The sequence below is a fragment of the Anopheles maculipalpis genome, chromosome 2RL (genome assembly GCF_943734695.1).
Source record: "Anopheles maculipalpis chromosome 2RL, idAnoMacuDA_375_x, whole genome shotgun sequence".
Lineage (NCBI taxonomy): Eukaryota > Metazoa > Arthropoda > Insecta > Diptera > Culicidae > Anopheles > Anopheles maculipalpis.
Genome location: NC_064871.1, coordinates 46428288 through 46443985, shown reverse-complemented (window position 1 = coordinate 46443985; position 15698 = coordinate 46428288). Strand labels below are relative to the sequence as shown.

At 42.0% G+C, this 15698-nt stretch overlaps 4 protein-coding genes across 4 annotated transcripts in view; 2 read left to right on the top strand and 2 right to left on the bottom strand.

The window, feature by feature from the left end:
- Positions 1 to 15698, top strand: part of LOC126559567 (uncharacterized) — a 284423-nt gene that overhangs the window by 191850 nt on the left and 76875 nt on the right. The window lies entirely within an intron of this gene.
- LOC126558275 (V-type proton ATPase subunit S1) lies at positions 4580 to 5846 on the top strand. The gene is made up of 2 exons (XM_050214264.1): positions 4580 to 4707; positions 4784 to 5846. The coding sequence occupies exons 1-2, from the start codon at positions 4604 to 4606 to the stop codon at positions 5844 to 5846; spliced, it is 1167 nt and encodes a 388-aa protein (XP_050070221.1). The 5' UTR covers positions 4580 to 4603.
- Positions 6405 to 8257, bottom strand: LOC126567186 (carboxypeptidase N subunit 2-like). The gene is made up of 2 exons (XM_050223417.1): positions 8235 to 8257; positions 6405 to 8144 (listed from the first exon to the last, which is right to left on the bottom strand). The coding sequence occupies exons 1-2, from the start codon at positions 8255 to 8257 to the stop codon at positions 6425 to 6427; spliced, it is 1743 nt and encodes a 580-aa protein (XP_050079374.1). The 3' UTR covers positions 6405 to 6424.
- On the bottom strand, positions 13530 to 15226 carry LOC126557750 (chaoptin-like). Its single transcript, XM_050213628.1, has 2 exons — positions 15161 to 15226; positions 13530 to 15077 (listed from the first exon to the last, which is right to left on the bottom strand). The coding sequence occupies exons 1-2, from the start codon at positions 15172 to 15174 to the stop codon at positions 13535 to 13537; spliced, it is 1557 nt and encodes a 518-aa protein (XP_050069585.1). The 5' UTR covers positions 15175 to 15226; the 3' UTR covers positions 13530 to 13534.

Here is a 15698-nt window from a genome sequence, read left to right as displayed (position 1 = left end):
TAAAAATATTTTTCTATGCCCGAACGGTATTGGGAAATATTACCTGGTCCTTATACAATTATCTTACCACCTGCTCCAGCAATCCTCAGAGTCTTATTGCCTGCATTGAGCTTGGAAGTATGTAATACGCTAGAATATTTATATCCAGTAATTCCCAACGTGTCCTATTGTAAAAAAAATCGAGAGGTTGAAATTGGTGTTCTTATTGTGGACTGATTCGTTTTGTATTTATTACTCCACTGACAGAAGTAGACGAACCACAAAGATGATAGCAGACAAACAACAAATCAGACAACATAGCAGAATAGAAGAGGAAGATTCGTCAAGGTCAAGATTCGATCGAACAACCTGGTCATTAATAGACAAAACCCTAAGTATCGACAAATTTAACGTGTCCTTCTAAGAATTTTAAAGAGAATTACGTTGATTTTTTGTCAATGCAGTTTTCATCATGGGGCTTTTTACCACAATATTATAAAATAGTGACCATTGCTGGCAATAATAAAAAAGTACAAACTCAATCTCTAACTAAATTCAAACAAAACCTATGCCTACCAGCCTACAGTTGATTCTAACCAGCTAATGATGTTCTCGATCCGAACTCACCATAAGAAGTTTCCAAACTAACATGCCACCTTCTGCGCCACCCAGTTCCCCACCGGGAGTGATGGAATGAATGAGATAAGCGCACCCTGTCACGCCGGAAGTAGGACGCGGTAATTCGATTAAATGAGCTATCTAACCGTAAACTGATAGATATCTGCATGTCTCCTAGTGTTCTAGCACCTACCACACCTGCCGTCCTGCCCACTACTGCGAATCTCCTTTGGAACGTTGTTTTCAAGTGAAATCTGCACTCCGCTCCGTGTGCAGTTCCGTTTTTCACTGACATATCATCGGCCAATAATTGAACGCTGATAAGATAACTAAATTGAACCGTCACAGCTAACAAGCGCTATATTAGATTTATTATTATGCTCATCAGTCGCATCAGGCTGACCCGAGTTATCCGGAGTCGGCAAGTATCGGTTGAGCATGGCACAGAGTGCAGTTTGCGAGGTTTGTTTCTGAGCATGGACAGCAACCAGCGTTGCTTTGTCGTTTCAGCCTGTGTTTTATGAGATTTTCTTTGGTTGTTTGACGTCAGTTTTCATTTTAAAACTTGGGAGCTAAAAAAAGATGGAATAATCATGCAAGGATTTGCCTATCCTTTCCTATCCATTCGATCTTGTCCCTTTGAATGATGGGCATTGTGAATTTTAGTTCTTCCGTAGTTAAGATCCAAACCGCCGACGTGCTGTGTGTGTGTGATGTGGTTAAGGAAGTATTGAATCAATTGGTGCAAAAAAAAATAAAAAATCAGAGCTTTATACAATATTGATATCCTTTTGGGGTGTCTAAATTCAGCAATGCGCTGGTTCTCCTAGCATGCACATCGACGGAAGGAAAACTTTAAACCCATTTCTTTACTTCCCCATCTATGGTGTATCATCCTGTGCATTTCCTCCGTCCGGCAACCGATCCAGCAGCCCAACCAAAGGGAAAGAAACTGTAAAATTCAATTTAAAAGCCAACAATTGGAAGAAACTCCCAAACCAGGTTAGCGAGTGCAAGAGCTGGCAATGAAAATCGAAGCAACACACAACAAAACATCGAACATCGGAGGAAGAAAGAGCAGAAAGCACCGAAAAGTGTCATTCTTCCAGTGAAGGAGCATCCGATTGGCTTATTTAAACTTTCATTTCCAGCCGAACGGTATGCAATAAGCTGCTTTAAGGATTGGGTGCACGGTTTCGTGCACGGAACTAAGTGCTTGAATCTCGGTCTTGTCTCGGATGGGTTTTCCATTCATACGACTCTGTTCCCACGCAAAATGGCATGTAAAATGTCGTCCGTATGTAATGGACGAAAGGGGTAAGGGAATGGTGGTCTTGCATGGGACGGTGAATATGAATCCTTAACCGTCGAAATTTTGACAAACTGTTCCGTTGCAGATACTTTCAGGATGGCGAAGCCAATTAGTGGACGTTGGAATTATAATAAGAGAATGGCTAATTGAATACTTGAAATTCAATAACACAAGAAGAGAATATGGCGCTTGTGAAGTCGATCTTTTGTAGTTTTAACTAATATTTGGAAAGATTTATCAGCTTTAAAAATATTATGTTAAAAATAAGACTTAAAAAGAGCACTACTTCGTTTTTGGCCCTACAACTTCACAAGATCCTGATCTGCTAATACTAATTTACCCAAACTCGAGACTTTATTTCTCTTCAATCGATCCTACATGAATTTTCGCTTGTTATTGTGGACTTTTCAAAAGCAATTTATTATCGTGCATATGAAAAGCAAACTTCCAACTCACTGCACAATCATGTTCTGATATGATACAATGTCTTCACTGCTAAAATATCTAATCACGTCGTACCTCACTTTGTGACCTTTTATTTATTCCGTTCCTATTTATTTTACCTTCCCTTGCAGGTGGAACTAAAGCAGAGTGCAATTTTTCAAACCCAAAACGGAGCCCTTGGATTATCTTCACTTTTTCTTGTGTTTTGTGTTTTGTTTTTGACGGACACTTACCTTCAACGCTGCAAGGCATTGCCTAGCATCTGGCGTTTAACCACATCCATTATGCCGCTGTTGAGCAAACCTCAAATGATCTGTTAATAAGGTAAACTCATACTATCTTGAGTTGCTTAAAAGCCCATTAGGATTATTAATATACGTCCTTCCCATCCAACCTCTCGACAGTCAATGAATTACAATCAAAACTGCCGCCTGCCATGGCCCAAACCAGTCAGAGCTGCAGCATGTTTCACTTTAGTCTTGAATGGAAATAATTGGGGAGATTTTGAGTGTTTCTTCTGCTTGTGTTTTGCTTTCTGCTTCTGGTGTGTTTTGCCTGTTCTGATTCCAACACAGAAACGTGATTATCTTTATGAAATCTGCGACGAAAAGCCAATCTGAATCTAAATGATTATGAATGTCCAAAGCATGGGTCAAGTTACAGCGGGACATTTAATGATTCTCTAACAAGCTGGCGAAGGTCCCGCGAGCTATACATTACCGTTGTGTTGGTAAAAGCGATATGGATATAATAGACTTCAATCCATCGGAGTTAAGGGGGTTGATCACGTGTCGTACACTGATAATAGCTTTAACTAAGAGATTTCTGTAAATTCTTTCACTATCTTGGATATGAATATCTTAATGCTTTTACAAATACATCAGTTTGTCCCAGATAAAGCACTGTTTAAGGTTTTTCTTTGTTTTTCTTTTTCTGTTTGTGAGTATTTGATTCAATTTGATTCAACCTCTTTCGACATTAATCCGCGATTGTGATACACAATTCAAAATTCTCTCTCACAACCAGTCGGTTTTGACCATGTGTCCTGTTTGGGATTCTTTGGGGTTTGACCTTCATTACGAAGATTTACGTTTATTCATTTTCTTTACTTTTGTTTGCTGTTTTATTTCAAGTTAGTACTTATGTTCATATATTTGATGTTACGTTTTGCCTTTTGAATCAATATAGATGAATAATCATACAAACATACAAACATACAAAAAGATTATAATCTTATTTGAATAAATGTGATAAAATAAAAGTATATTGTGTGGTTCGTTAAAAGAAGCTGTTGTTAAAAGTGATCGAAAGAAAGACAGCGCTGCAGGACGCAACGCTTGTTGCAGGACGCAACTACTACTTCTTCTTCTTCTTGGCTTAACGGCCTGTAAAGTCACGCCGGCCATCGAATGGCTTACTAGACTACCGATACCGCGTAGTTGGATAATCAGTCCTCACAACGGGGGGACGGTCCGAATTGGATTTGAACCCCGTTCCTGCCGTTTGAAGACCGGCGCCGCTATCACCTGCTACAACTACACAATAACTATGATTATTGACTCTTTGGAGAATGATATTTATGATAACTTTATCATGATATTTATCAGAATAAATCATTCAACTATGTGACAAATATTCAAGAATATTGTTACATTTCATATGAAAAAACTGAAGATATATATGATTGGTACGATTGAAATATTTCATTAAAATGATTTTTATTATTTTTTTATGTAAATAAAAGCAGTTAACATTTATGTTTCTTTTATACATTTTTTCTTTTCAGTTTACACAAAAAACATTTACAACTGTTTACATGTGAAATAATTCAATGAAATATTTCGTTTCGAAATTAGAAATTTCGGAAACCGTATTTGACGCCAAATAAGTTGCGTCTACACGGCCACTGTAATATCAACAGGTTGTTTTAATTTTTATTCATTTATGAATGATTTGTTAACAATTTATTTCACCATATTTGATATTTCTGAATGGCAAAAAGAACCGTTCCTTGGAATTTAAATTTTTAACCACTAAAAATCCTTTCCTTTACCGTTGCTTCACAAATTACAGGATGCTCTGAAAATCATTCAATACACCGTCTACACACTGCTTAACATTCCATGTGTCACGAGATCACTTTTCGTAAACAGTCAGGTGATAGCCAGATTCCTTGCAGATAATTTCATTCCGTGATCATTCCTAGCTTTATCCGCCCACCTAAATCAGCCGTCGTGTTGTACGGATAAGATGGCCAAGTTGGGAGTTTCAGTGGCGTTGCTCCTAGCATTTGCCGTTTTCGGCACTGCTCGTGCTTCCTCCAACGTTCCAGTTTTCGTCTGGGGCAAACCCTCGTAAGTATCCAAGGCTGTGAGACATAAAGCATTACCCCGATCCGATTGTTGAACTGTGCCCTCTTTCTCCCTAAAGTGTTACGTATGTTCCGGCACTGAGCCGCTACTCGAGCTCGGAATTTGCAGCCCTGGTAGAAGCCCAGATCGATGAAAACACGTTCACGGTCGTGTTTGCGGAAGACCGACTGTCGGCGGAAGATCTCAGCCAGTGCAAGCTGAAGACACAAACTTGCTTCAAGAATCTGCAAAAGCTCGAACGCAAATCGTATCTTCCGAGCGTCGAGGAACCGTTGAGCGTGCTGGAAGGTTCGAACGCCCAGAGCGTACAGCTGCTGGCCGATGGAACGCTCAGCGAACGGGTTGTACCGCAGGCGGGTGGTATTGTGGTGGTGAACCTGTCAGGTGGAGATTTTGCATCACATGATGCCATCATCGATGCGCTGTACACGCGTCTACGCAACGCTCATCCCAACATTGTAGCCATCTACACCGCCAAAACGCCGTCCTTCAGTTACTCCAGTTTGGTGCGAAAGACGCGTCAAGCCGAACAGGAACCAGAACCCGTACGGGAGGTGCTGTCGACCGATGGATTCCTGATGGTGTACGAAGCATTCCGGTTCGGTCAGGCCGATGCTGAGGAGCTTACCTCCGCCAAGCTGGATCGTGCTGCCAAGGTTGAAAACGCTACCACCGATTCCATGCAAATTCGGCTAACTGGGGCGGGAGCACAGGTGGATCTGTTCTTCCTGCTGACCCAAGGCTCATGGGAGGTCACGGGTGTGTGGTTCGACAATCAGGAATATTATCTTCGCCATCGAGTGCACGTGAACCAGCACTTCTCGTATGCCTGCAACTCTTGGGAGTACTATTCGTACGATTTGCAGAAGAAAATTGTCTTCGATGAAGTGCAAGTGCAACCGTTCTGGTCTGCAGATGGTGAGGCGATGGCAAGCAACAGGTTCGGTGACGCATGGTACTGCGTTGGTTTTACCAGCGGTGGTATCCTGTCCGGGCTATTTTTGATTCTGATTTTCATCATCATCGGCTCGTACGGTATTACCTGGATGATGGATATCCGTACGATGGACCGCTTCGATGATCCGAAGGGAAAAACCATTACGGTGAATGCTGCTGAATAAAAGGCACCATCGTACGCAGCATCCGTAGTAGTGCACATTCGTTGTGTGCCGGGCATCTGTGTCCTCAACGTTTTGCAGTTGGAATGATACTGAGCTGAAATACATACGCCATTCCTATTAGAGCACAATAATTTGGTTTGTTTTTCGAGTTCGAATTCAAATTGACCGATTAAAATACTTATCAGTTGGTTATTTACAATAAAAATCACACTTTTATTCAAGAAATCATCTTTAGCCGCATCTTTATTGAGAGGTTTGCGTAGACGTAACGAAATAACTCATATGAGACGTCTGCTATGATATTGTTTCGGCGAGATAATTATGTATATAAAGCTTGCATTCTGTCCCAATGTGCTCATTTCACTCATCTGCTGTCCTAAACATTGCAGCAATGTTCCACAACATCAATTCCAGGTCACAACAACAACGATTTCGATTATGCTGTACGACTAACCAACAGTTTGGAAGTTTAATTTGTCAGAAATCTTATCGCACGAGGCTACAAACAAAATAAAACACAAAACGAAACAAATTTCCCATTTCACACGCACGCGCTATCTGCTCGCAAATGTATCTCTCTACATTAGCCGTACTGAGTCAGCACTCGAATCGACGGGAGTTAAACGGCGCACATCAAAACGTCGTTGGCGCACATAGTACCCGAGCACTACGAGACACACCACACCGAAAACGGAGAACGTGTACACTAGCACCTGGAAGGTGACGTAGAGTGGAGATGATCCTACCACCGGTTGCTGATCAGCGGGTACAGCGGATGGATCCGCGGCGGGCATAGTGACGGCTGTGTTCACACTAACCGAAGTCATCGGTTCCACAGCCACATCCTTCATCGTCGTCGGAATGGTCGTGGTAGACATCGGGACAGGTTTACCCGCTTCCGAACCAGCTTGATTAGGGACCGGAGAGGATGAAGGATAGAACTCGGCAAATTCCTGCTCCAGTATGTCACTAACATCTTCAGAGGAGTAGTCTGCATCCTCCACGGATGCTTTGGTAGAGGTTTCCGATTTTGCCGAGCATAGATCGACGTAAAACGACTGGAAGAGCAAAGATTGCGAGAGCCCTTGCACGTCGGCCTTTAGTTTGTAGTAGCGCATGTGCATTAGCGTGTGCTCCATGTACGTCGAGTTCCAACCATTGCCGCAGATTTCCAGCACACGTAGCTTTGGCAGATACTCTCGCAGTTCGATAAAGTTAATCATCTGGATTTGGTTGTAAGCTACGATCAGCGTTTCGAGCTCGTTCATGGAAGAGAACATGTGGAAGTCCAGCTGCGTCAGATTGTTGAACGAAAGATCCAACAGTACCATCGAGCTAAGGTTGGCAAACGTGTTTTCACTTATTTTGATGCTGGTGTTGCTCAGCAGCAGTTCTTGCAGGTATGGCAATGAAGAAAAGACACTATCCGATCGCAGCGGGTTATTGCTGAGACTTAGCTTGGTCAGGTTGGTCATGTGCGAGAGCGCCGTTACATCCGAGATGGCGTTGTCGTTTAGCACCAGATCGGTTACATTCCGACCGGTGCCCGTAATCGTTCGAATACGGTTTTGATTTGCCTGCACAAACCTTACGTGATCTTCGATCGTAAGGCTGGTGAGTGAGTTGTTGCGCAGGAACAGCAGCATTACCTTCAGGTCGGGGAAGTCAAACGTCTCCAGCCGATTGTTCGTCAAGTCCAAGCGGAGAAGAAAATCGATGTTGTCGAAAAATCCCTCCGGAAGGCTTGTGAGCAAATTGTGGCTTAAAGCGATCGATTTCAGCATCGGCGATGAGCTGATAAGCTTTGCTGGTAGCTGGGTGAGCTTATTGCCCGACAGTGTGAGACGGCTAAGGCTCTTGAGACCATCGAAAGCAAACGGTGCGATGCTTGTCAAATTGTTAGAGAACAGATCAAGTATCTCCAACGCACCCAATCCGCGGAAGGTGTAGTCTTCGAGTGTACTAATGTTTTGCCTTCGTATGTCTATCTTGATGAGATTTGGCAGCTTCTCGAATGCACCTGGCTCGATGCGTTGAATCGATCCTTCCAAAAGCTCTATCGAAGTCAGGTTGGTGTACGCGTCGAGTATGTCCGCCGCAAGGGTCGTTTCATTGAAGCGCAAGACCAGGATATCGTGGATGGTTTTCATGATCGCTGGGCAGTACAACTCGGCGTCTTTCAGTATGGAACTGTTCCCGTTGATCAAAACGCAACTCATTACATGACACATGCACAACGCTGCATCCGCCGACTTGTATGAAACGAGGGCATTCAGGGTCAGGAGGCCCACGAGCAGGCTGATGCAAACACAAACGCGCAAAAGAACAAACATACAAAATCACGTTAGAGCGTTCCGCTTTGTGTGGGGCCGACTAATGGACACTTACCCTGCAATGGTAAACTTCGTCATCTTAAGCAGCGGAATTGAACCTCACTGGATTACTGTTCGCGATTGACTGGCGACGATCTCGACTCGGATTCGGATCGGAGATTCAATCGCGTCAGCAAAAGGGGCATTCTGTTTGAATGCGGTCGTTATCACCAGGACGTAAACGATTTCAAGAGCGAACATACATGTTAGCATCGATTGTCAATGCTGTCTTCGTTCCACTGGTTTGCGTTTCTGATTCTGATAAGCCATCGTCTCCGGTACTGCCGGATCGGGTCTTATCCCGCTTGTTGGTACGGCTGCGCGATCGTCGTGTTTGTGGCTTTCATATAACATCCTGTATGTGGCGAATATTTCACGATCGGTTCAGTATTTTGATACTGTTCCTCGATCGATCGGCCTCTTAAAGGAGTAGCATGGAGTTAAAGTTTGTTGGCTTTCTGGTGCCAACGCAAAAATTCTTCTCCTATATTCAGTAACTGCTGCTAGCTGATTCATTAGTGTGGGCATCTTTTCAAACGAATAGCAAAAGATAATAGAAAGCTCGTGTAAATATGTGGCTTATCAAGAGGTCGTTCTGTAAGCTGACAACGATAAACGATTGTCCTACTGGTCACTAGCTTATTTTGCGCACACTTCCGTTTCTGTTCCCATTCTTATCAAATCATCGATCAGCATGCATGCTCTGAGTGCAGAATCAAACTATGCAACAGCGCCGATTTGTTTGCTGAGGAATGTTTAAAATGTATTGCTTTTTGATTGAATTATTACTCAAACTTTCCCATGACTCATCGCGATCACCGGGAGCCGAGAACAACAAAACATAGGAATTGACGCCGCATAACAAAACCGAGACGTTATTGTTATGCCGTAATGAAACCATTTTAGCTTTAGTGTGAATCAAACAAACTTTGTTCTAACATGCCTATTTGCTTATCCGTCGGTTTAACGCTACAGAAGCTGCAGGAGCACTATAGCCATGACTCAAACTTAATTCAGGTCTATCATTCCTGTAATGGACCTATACATCGACTGACGTATTCAGAAGGTCTTAATTCGACTTTGCGGGGCATATGAATATGGCCATGCGGAATTCGCTGCACGGCAATTTATTCTACCTATCCTTCTGGAGAACGTGGTCGTCATTTTTGAATAAAGTCTGTGTTTTAGAGGTTATTGTGCACTTCTTCGCGCTTAGATGTGCTTCAAAGTAATTGTGCACTAGTTTCATGTTGATCTCTCAACAGCTATTTTGCTTCTAAAGTTCTAACATAAGAGGAGCTATTCTTGGAGGAGTGTGAAAGGAGGGAACAGCTATTCTTGATCTACGTAAATTAATATATTTGCAGCAACTTTTACTATTTACTTCTACAGTTGCTGAATCAATAAGTGCAGATTTTCCGGATTTGATTGCAGGTCTTTCCGCCGTAGTATCAAATCCTATCCCTTTCCCCGTGATGAGGACTGACGATTGAACTTTGAGGTCTCAATACGTCTAGTAAGCCTATGTGAGGTCAGTATGTCCTAGTAGGATGTTGATTCAAGAGAAATAAGAATTTAAATCTAAAGACCTTTTGCTATTAAATTACGGCCAGAACCAACAAGAAATAGAATGAAGCTTATTGTCTCACCCACATTGTGAAAGTATTTAAGACATCATCGGACTTCAATGTGCATTGAGTTCGTAGATGAACAAAGAAGGTCTTTCAATTAAAATTCAATTGGAACTAGTACCAAGTAACATTGTAGCACAAATTCATTTTTAAAATCCATTCCCATTCTTACCTTGTTTTTTTCGTTACAACATTAAGAACATTTACGCTGTTCTTTGTGATTTACTTTACTTAATTCATTCACATCTGGAATGTCAGACTTACAGTCTGCTTATATATCCTTGCCATCACTGAACCAAAATTATATCGTGTTAAACATCAAAGTGATCGTTCGTTCAAGCAACAGTACTTTGTATCGAATCTACTCGCGCCTTTCTATCCGTACTCAGAACTGACCATTCTTAATGGCTTCTTTTTCTGAACAGCCAGCAATAATCTTTTGGTAATCAGCAAAACACTGCGCAATAAAAACATCCATGGTTACACTTTTTTCCGTTAGTGTACCAATAGGCGCTAGCGCCCAACAGTTAGACTACCCGCATACGTTTCCCGATTTAAAATGCGTTAAATTGAACTGTAAGGATTTTTATATTGACAAAATTCCCTTAATAACCACGACGAATTGATTTCCCAATACATAATTCCATTAATGGTGCCTTAGTCAATTTCGGGTGCAACACTGTTTGGCGTAACCGTAAGGTACGACAGAAACTGGTGAGGAATTCGAATGCTTTATCACCTAAGCCACCAGACATTCTGAAACTTTGAAACTGGGGTTGGGGTATCTGTTTAAACTGTTAAAATTATGACGGAGAGCATGAACTATTTTTTTATCCAAAATCGTTGGCCAACCCTGAGAAGTCTTCCATGTAAAACCCATTCAACTTATCTAAAAAAACTTACATTATAGCAAAATTTGTATAAATCACCAATCATTGCGTATTTATGTGTACTCCAGGATGAAGAGCTTGCCAAGACTGCATACAAGTTTCAAAAACAATTAAGAGTCTTGAAATCAACAGCGTATTACCAATACGTATTATTTTAGGGGGTCTTTTTCCAGCATTATGTTTTGTTACGATAGGAGAGATTGGGTAGAAAAAATTCAATATTAGCGTGCACCTTCTACTCCTTTTTTGTTGTTACTTTTTGACTCAACAACCTCTGAATATAACCTGCGATTAAAGCCTAAGAGTTGGGCAACACTCAATCTATAATCTGAACAAGATTAACATGAAGTGGAAGACAAATTGCATAGCGAAGCATGCAATTACCAGTGATCGGGTTTGGTATATTATAATTTCTCGCATGTTTCTCCGCGAAGTACAAACAATTATGCTGTCATTTGTGTACCTTAGGTCGTAGCTTTGTTTATTGAGCGCTAGAATTTCACAAATTTACACCATACATGTGGTGGTTTTCACGCTGTATTATTGTAACAAACCAGCCGTAACTGGCATTCGTATACTTTACTCGCCGTAGCTCTATGGAATTATTTTGAAACATAGAAAAAGATCAATGGTACATTCTGCAAATGCCTTGAAGAATCAGTGGCAGATAGAGTACTAATTTCGTAAGTCATCTACTGAGTATGAATATAAATGTGAAATAGGGTTTTAAGCCACGTGTTTTGGGATCGTTCGGAAATCAAGCTGCATCAGATTGTTATCTGACATATACAGTAGCCCCGTCGAGCTTAGCTTACAAACCATTCGAGTGAAATCCGAAATTTCATTGTCATTCAACCATAATTGATAGTTGAATAATTTATTATCACCTGTGACAGTTACCGGTTTTCATGCGGTTTTGCTCCGCATGCACACACTGTTAGTTATCGTTGATACACTGGAAAGTTGGTGTTGTACACGGACAGTTTCTCTACCTTAAGGTAAGCAAAATTAAACCACCAGTCGTTGTTGTCAAAGAATTCTTCTGAAGGGTTCGTAAATGAACTGGTAAGCCTATTCATACTAAATGAAATGTGAACGATACTGTTCAAGACCATTGAAGACCATTGAAAACATACGTTGCAATGCTTGCTAAATTACTAGTATGTACATAAATATATAAAGTATCTGCAAGGCACCAAGTTCCCGAAAGTTGTAGTCCTTGGGCGTAGCGATATTTGATTTCCTATGAAAAGGTTGGTTACACTTTACGACTTTTCGAACGCTCCCGGATTGATGTGTTAAATCAATCCTTCGACATACTCTATCGATTCCAGACGCAATTATCGAATACATTAGCCAGAATGCTTGTTTCATTGACATGCATGACTATGATATGCTCGATGTTTATTTTGTTCTCAGAGCCGATCATATTGGAGTCTCTCAATATGGTTCAGGGCGTTCTATTGCTAATGCCGCCGATTAATGGTCTATAATATGGTACTTCTATTGGGTTACCCGGTGGTGAGGCGACAACGGCGCCAGTTTTCACAAGGGGCAGGACTAGGCCACAAATCCCATCGGGACTATTCCCTCGAAGTAAGGACTGATTATTCGACTACGTGGTATTAGCAAATTTAGTTAACCATTCCTAAATGCGGAATTTGATGTACACAACATTCTCCGATATGAACACCCATTTATATCATTTCAGCTACATTGTTTCCACACAACTTATGATTATTTTTAAACGCCGTCAGATTTAACACTCTCTCTTCATATTTTTTTCTTCTTCTTGGCTTAACGACCTCTAAGGTAATGTCGGCCATCGAAATGGCTTTCTAGACTGCCGATACCATGTAGTTGGTCAGTTAGTCCTCACTACGGGGGGACGGTCCGGATGGGATTTGAACCTCGGTCCTGCCGTCTGAAGATCGGCGCCGCTGTCGCCTACACCACCGGGCCGCCCTCTTCATATATTCTCAATTATTCATCAATATTTGTGTAACGTACAAAACACTCAACTTTTGCTCTTTTCTTTATTAATTTAAATGTGCTGCTACTAAGCTTTTTCAGACCGAAGTATTGAGTGGCTTCTTAGTTCATTATAAGCATCCGATAAAAAAAAAAACACGTTTGCAACTGGTATCAACACATATCCAAATAAATAAGTCGAATTCGTGCATGCAGATTGAGCTTGTGTTTATTGAATATTCGCTTTTAACACATCAAAACAAATTTTTTTTGTACATTTTTAAAAACTGTTCCGTTCATGTTAGGAATACTTCAAACTAGTAGCAAAACATTGTTGGGTTGTTCGAATACATATAGAGCTTATTAGGAAGTCATTCTTAACCTGAAAACAGTCAAAAGTGATACTTTCCTTGATCAACTTTCCTTTCGTTTCTAGTTTTATGAAATCGATCAATTCTTTTGTTGCACTGAAACACTGCCGTCTAATGTGGGTTGGAATATTTGAAAGGTTTACTTCCCTTTAATCGGATATGCTCACTAAAAAAATGGTGCCACACTGATAGCAAAGTTCAAATTTAATGAACTAAATGTGTATATTGTTCATCTGAAAGTTATCAGACATGCTCAGTGATTTTTATATTCTGCAATGCTGCTGCTATCCTGTTACAGAAAGAAAACTTAAAGAAACACTCTTCATCTTTTATCATACTTTCATAAATTATAACATATAATTATAGCACAACTCTCCCATAAGCAGCAAATCATATGTTTTTATGCTATTCTATTAGACTATCTGTTTGTTTATGGGTATATTACTCTTGCCGCTAGCCATTCAAATCACACGAAACTAAGCTTTCGTGAGAAATAGACGTTCGCCGTTGAATGCGTTCCTTAAACAGCACCGTGAAGTATCGGCTATCGACAAACAATTTACCCAGCAGACCAAACACCATACACAGTAGCAATGCAATGACAACATACTCGGCCGTCTTATCACCAGCATTAGCATGCTGATGCGTATCCGTCGATCGTTCGTCATCGCCCAGATCGTGCTCGGTGTCGTTACCGAACGATGGTGTCACCTTTAGCGGGCACTTCGATTCATCGAACAGATAGTCACTCCGTATGTAGGGCTGAATGTCATGCTTCTTCAGGTCATCGATCGCGATCGATAGCGAGGTAGAGTTCCAGGGCAGATCGTAGATGCCAAGCGTTTTCAGGTTGGGGAAATTGCGCTTTATTGATCCAATCGAGATGTTGGCGATGGGATTGCCACTGATCATCAGTCGCTCCAGCAGTCGCTGTGAGGTAAGATTTTCCAGATCGATCTTTTTCAAATTGTTGTACGATATGTCCAGGAAGCGCAGTTTCCGCAAATCGTGCAACGTTTTGTAGTACAGGGTGATGTTGGTACACTCAATGTTGAGAGCGATGATTTGCTTAAGAAACACAAATTCGGCAATCCCCTTTTGCTGCAGATTGTGCGAAATGTCCAACGAGCGGAGCGTTTCGCCACAGCGCATCAACCAACCGAAGTCCTGCAAACGGTTGTGGGCCAGATAGAGCTTCTCCAGACTACAGTTGCGTCCGACGGTTACCGTGTCGATCGCGTTGTGGGACGCATGAAATTCACTACAGTTTCCATTGACATGTACGGTGGTAAGATTGTTGTACTTCAGGTTTACCTTGCGCACGTTAATCTCGGTCCAGGACATATCTACCAGCTGGTTGTAGGACGCATCGAGATACTGCAGCGCGACGGCACCGTCCGGTGGAAACCAACTGTCAAAGCTGAGCAGCAGAAGCCGGTTGTGGTTCAGATCGAGCGTTTTCAGCTTGCGAAGCATGTGAAACACTCCACTCGGCAATCGGGTTAGGTTGTTGTACGACAGATTGAGTTCCTCCAGCTCGCCCAGAAACTCGAACGCATCGTGCTTTATCTCCGCGATACGGTTGTGATGAAACAGAAGGTACTGGAGCTTCGGCGTTTTCGGAAACATGTGCGAGTCGAGCAGCGTGATGTTTGTGCCGGTAATTTCAATGTGATTCAGCTTGTTACAGTCGACGAAACTGTTTGGATCAATTTCACGGTAGAACAAGCTGTTGAGAACGATGAAACTCTCGAGATTTGGCAGGGAGGCAAACATTTTCGTCGGTACACCGATTATCTTCTTGTTGCTGATCGTTAGCTTCGTGATGAAGCTCCAGTTGAACTTGATGTCGGTGCTGGACGTTTGAAACACATCGTCAAAATCGATAAACTCACAGTGCGGAGGTTTTTCTCCTTCGTGCTCGAAGCACACGTCCACAAAATCGTTGTCTTCGGCAAGTGCAATCGATGCAACACCCCACACAATCGCCAATAGCCTACGGGGCACAGAATTGTATCGAAATTCGGAAGTGTCGATGGGTGACAAGGAGTTATCTTCACTTGCTTTCTATAAACTTACCAGTACCGAAGCATGACGCGCACGGTGTTGTTACTGCTATCAAAAACGACGTAATATGTACTGACGATGGTTCGGTGCTCGGGATAAGCAACAGCAAATTCTAGAGGATTAACAAATCATGCACGTCCATAACGTAAGCCACACCGTTGCTACCATACGGCTGTATGGAACCATGTTACGGAATCCATTGCCGACCTGTGCATTGCGATCTGGTGGGGGACACAATATACTTAAACCTTAATTGAAGAAGATTGGTACACCGGACCGACGTGCATTTCGGGAGAGTCGATCTTAAAGTCGCAGTATCCACGATCGTCGGACACACCAGAGAGACCGACGCGATGCAGAAGGAAACGTCTTGGGGCTGTAGTAAATCAACGCGTTGAGCGAAAGTATGATACGATTTCATGAATACATTCACACATACGCATACGTGCGAAAGATGAATGAGAAAAGATAGATCGGTATGATAGGCCGGACACCGATTCATCAGCACTGACTGGAAGGCACATACTTCCGGCATTAGAGTACGCATGTA